At 31.1% G+C, this 2,162-nt stretch overlaps 1 protein-coding gene across 1 annotated transcript in view; it reads left to right on the top strand.

Annotated features, from left to right (window-relative positions):
• Nucleotides 1–2,162, top strand: part of LOC107660800 (autophagy-related protein 2 homolog A-like) — a 24,735-nt gene that overhangs the window by 20,582 nt on the left and 1,991 nt on the right. The window contains 5 exon segments of the mRNA XM_016450220.1: nucleotides 460–613; nucleotides 706–775; nucleotides 951–1,033; nucleotides 1,105–1,226; nucleotides 1,351–1,505. Coding sequence (XP_016305706.1) covers nucleotides 460–613; nucleotides 706–775; nucleotides 951–1,033; nucleotides 1,105–1,226; nucleotides 1,351–1,505 — 584 coding nt within the window.

Raw genomic sequence — 2,162 nt, 5'->3', positions numbered from 1 at the left:
TCTTCTCTTTCCTATTACTTGTTTCCCTTCTGTTTCAGTTTTTATAACCATTTCTTACTATGTGTAAGTAAGTTTTATATATATATATATATATATATATATATATATATACATACATATATATACATACACACACACACACACAGTTTTATAACGGTTTTATTACTTTTTTTATTGTACAAGTTTTAATAACTTTTTATGAAGTTTAGTATAACGTTTTAGTCACTTGTAGTTTTGCTGATTTTTAATTAGTTTTCTTTACTGTTTAGTTTCATTTTTTTATATTTCAGTTTTATTTTATCAGATTTTTTTAAATTAACAAAAAAAAAATGTATTTAATAGTTTTTTATATGAATTTAAATGTATAATTTTAATTGTACACATTTATTTAGCCTATATATTTTAACTGTAATGGTGTATGGGCATTCATCGTCTTTATTTCTGATCTTCTGCTCCCAGTGAGGACGGACGTTCCTCAGAAGGCTTCAGACGACACAGATCCTGGCTCTGGATTGGGCCATGATCTCACTGCTTCTGTAGAAACAACCTATAGTGAGCAGAGTTCCTCCTCCGCTGGCTCCTCGTCCTCCTCTGACCAGCCCATCTACTTCAGGTAGAAGATCTGGCATCGCACCACATGACATTATCCAACATAACAAATGTATAAATCATAATTAATGTCCTTTCGCACTCTTTCTCTTTAAGAGAGTTTCGTTTTACGTCTGAAGTTCCCATCTGGCTGGACTATCACGGGAAGCATGTGGTAATTGAGCAGGTTGGCGATCACCTATATAAAATAACTGATGCTTTATGTTCATGTGGTCATAAAGTTATCTGTGTAGTTTGAGTGCTGAGCTTAAACACAGCAACAAAGTTTTTCTGAATAAGATCAGTGGTTTGTTTTAGTCTAGCTGCTGTTACGCTAATGTATATAATCTCTGGTTTCCTAGGGAACGTTTGCAGGCATCCTGATTGGACTGGCCCAGCTGAACTGCTCTGAACTAAAGCTGAAGAGATTGTGCTGTAGACATGGGTAAACACCTTTTTGCCTGCTTTACCTTTAAATCCAGATCTGAAAAGTGAGTTGTTGTTGTTTTGTTTCAGGCTGCTGGGTGTTGATAAGGTGATTCAGTATGCTGTGAATGAGTGGCTTACAGACATCAGGAAGAACCAGCTGCCAGGAATTCTGGGAGGTGTTGGTCCTATGCATTCTGTCGTACAACTCAGTGAGTATGACGTGTCACATCTTACTTATGTGCAGTGCTGTCTTTTCTGCTCAGGCTACTTAAAGGAAAATACTGTATTCAGTAAAGTAAATTCAATAAAGTACTGTATTTTTATTCTTTGCAGTCCATGGTGTGCGTGATTTGTTCTGGATGCCGATAGAGCAGTACCGGAAGGATGGGCGTATTATCCGAGGCCTCCAGAGGGGGGCGGCATCATTCGGCACCTCTACAGCCTCAGCTGCCTTAGAGCTCAGCAACAGACTAGTGCAGGCAATTCAGGTATATACACTCACACATATAACCATAATAAATATATGTATATGTATAAAGCCTAAACTAATGTGTTTGTTACATTGTTGCTGATAGATTTTTTTAAATGATATTTATTTTATTATTATATTATATTTTTGATACTTGTATATTTTAGTTTTTTATTAAATTTAGTATATTTTATTAAATATTTTTATATATTTCTTACATTTTAATTCTGTCTTTTAAATTATATATTATTTTATTTGTTGCTGGTTTACCATGTTACTAGATATTTCGATTTTTTTATCTATTGATTTTATTAAGAAAAATATAATTTTGTATTATGTTTTTATTTATCATATTTGGGTATTTTTCTTTATCATGTTATTGTAAATTATTTTATGTTTATTTTTTATTATGTAGAATTTTAATTATATTTTAAAATTATTTATATTTGTTACTGGTTTACCATGTTACTAGTTTTTTTTTTATTGGTAGATTTTTTTATTATTAATTTTTATTTTACATTATAAGTATATTATATTATTTGTATATTTTTATTTTTTGTTATTTTAATTAATTTTATATTTATGTTTTTATTATATATATTGTTTATTTATTATATGTGACCCTGGACCACAAAACCAGTCTTAAGTCGCTGGGGTATATTTGTAGCAATAGCCA

This window comes from Sinocyclocheilus anshuiensis, unplaced genomic scaffold (assembly GCF_001515605.1).
Source record: "Sinocyclocheilus anshuiensis isolate Anshui unplaced genomic scaffold, SAMN03320099.WGS_v1.1 scaffold1289, whole genome shotgun sequence".
Lineage (NCBI taxonomy): Eukaryota > Metazoa > Chordata > Actinopteri > Cypriniformes > Cyprinidae > Sinocyclocheilus > Sinocyclocheilus anshuiensis.
The sequence above is the reverse complement of the archived record's forward strand: the minus strand, read 5'-3'. Positions and strand labels throughout refer to the sequence as shown.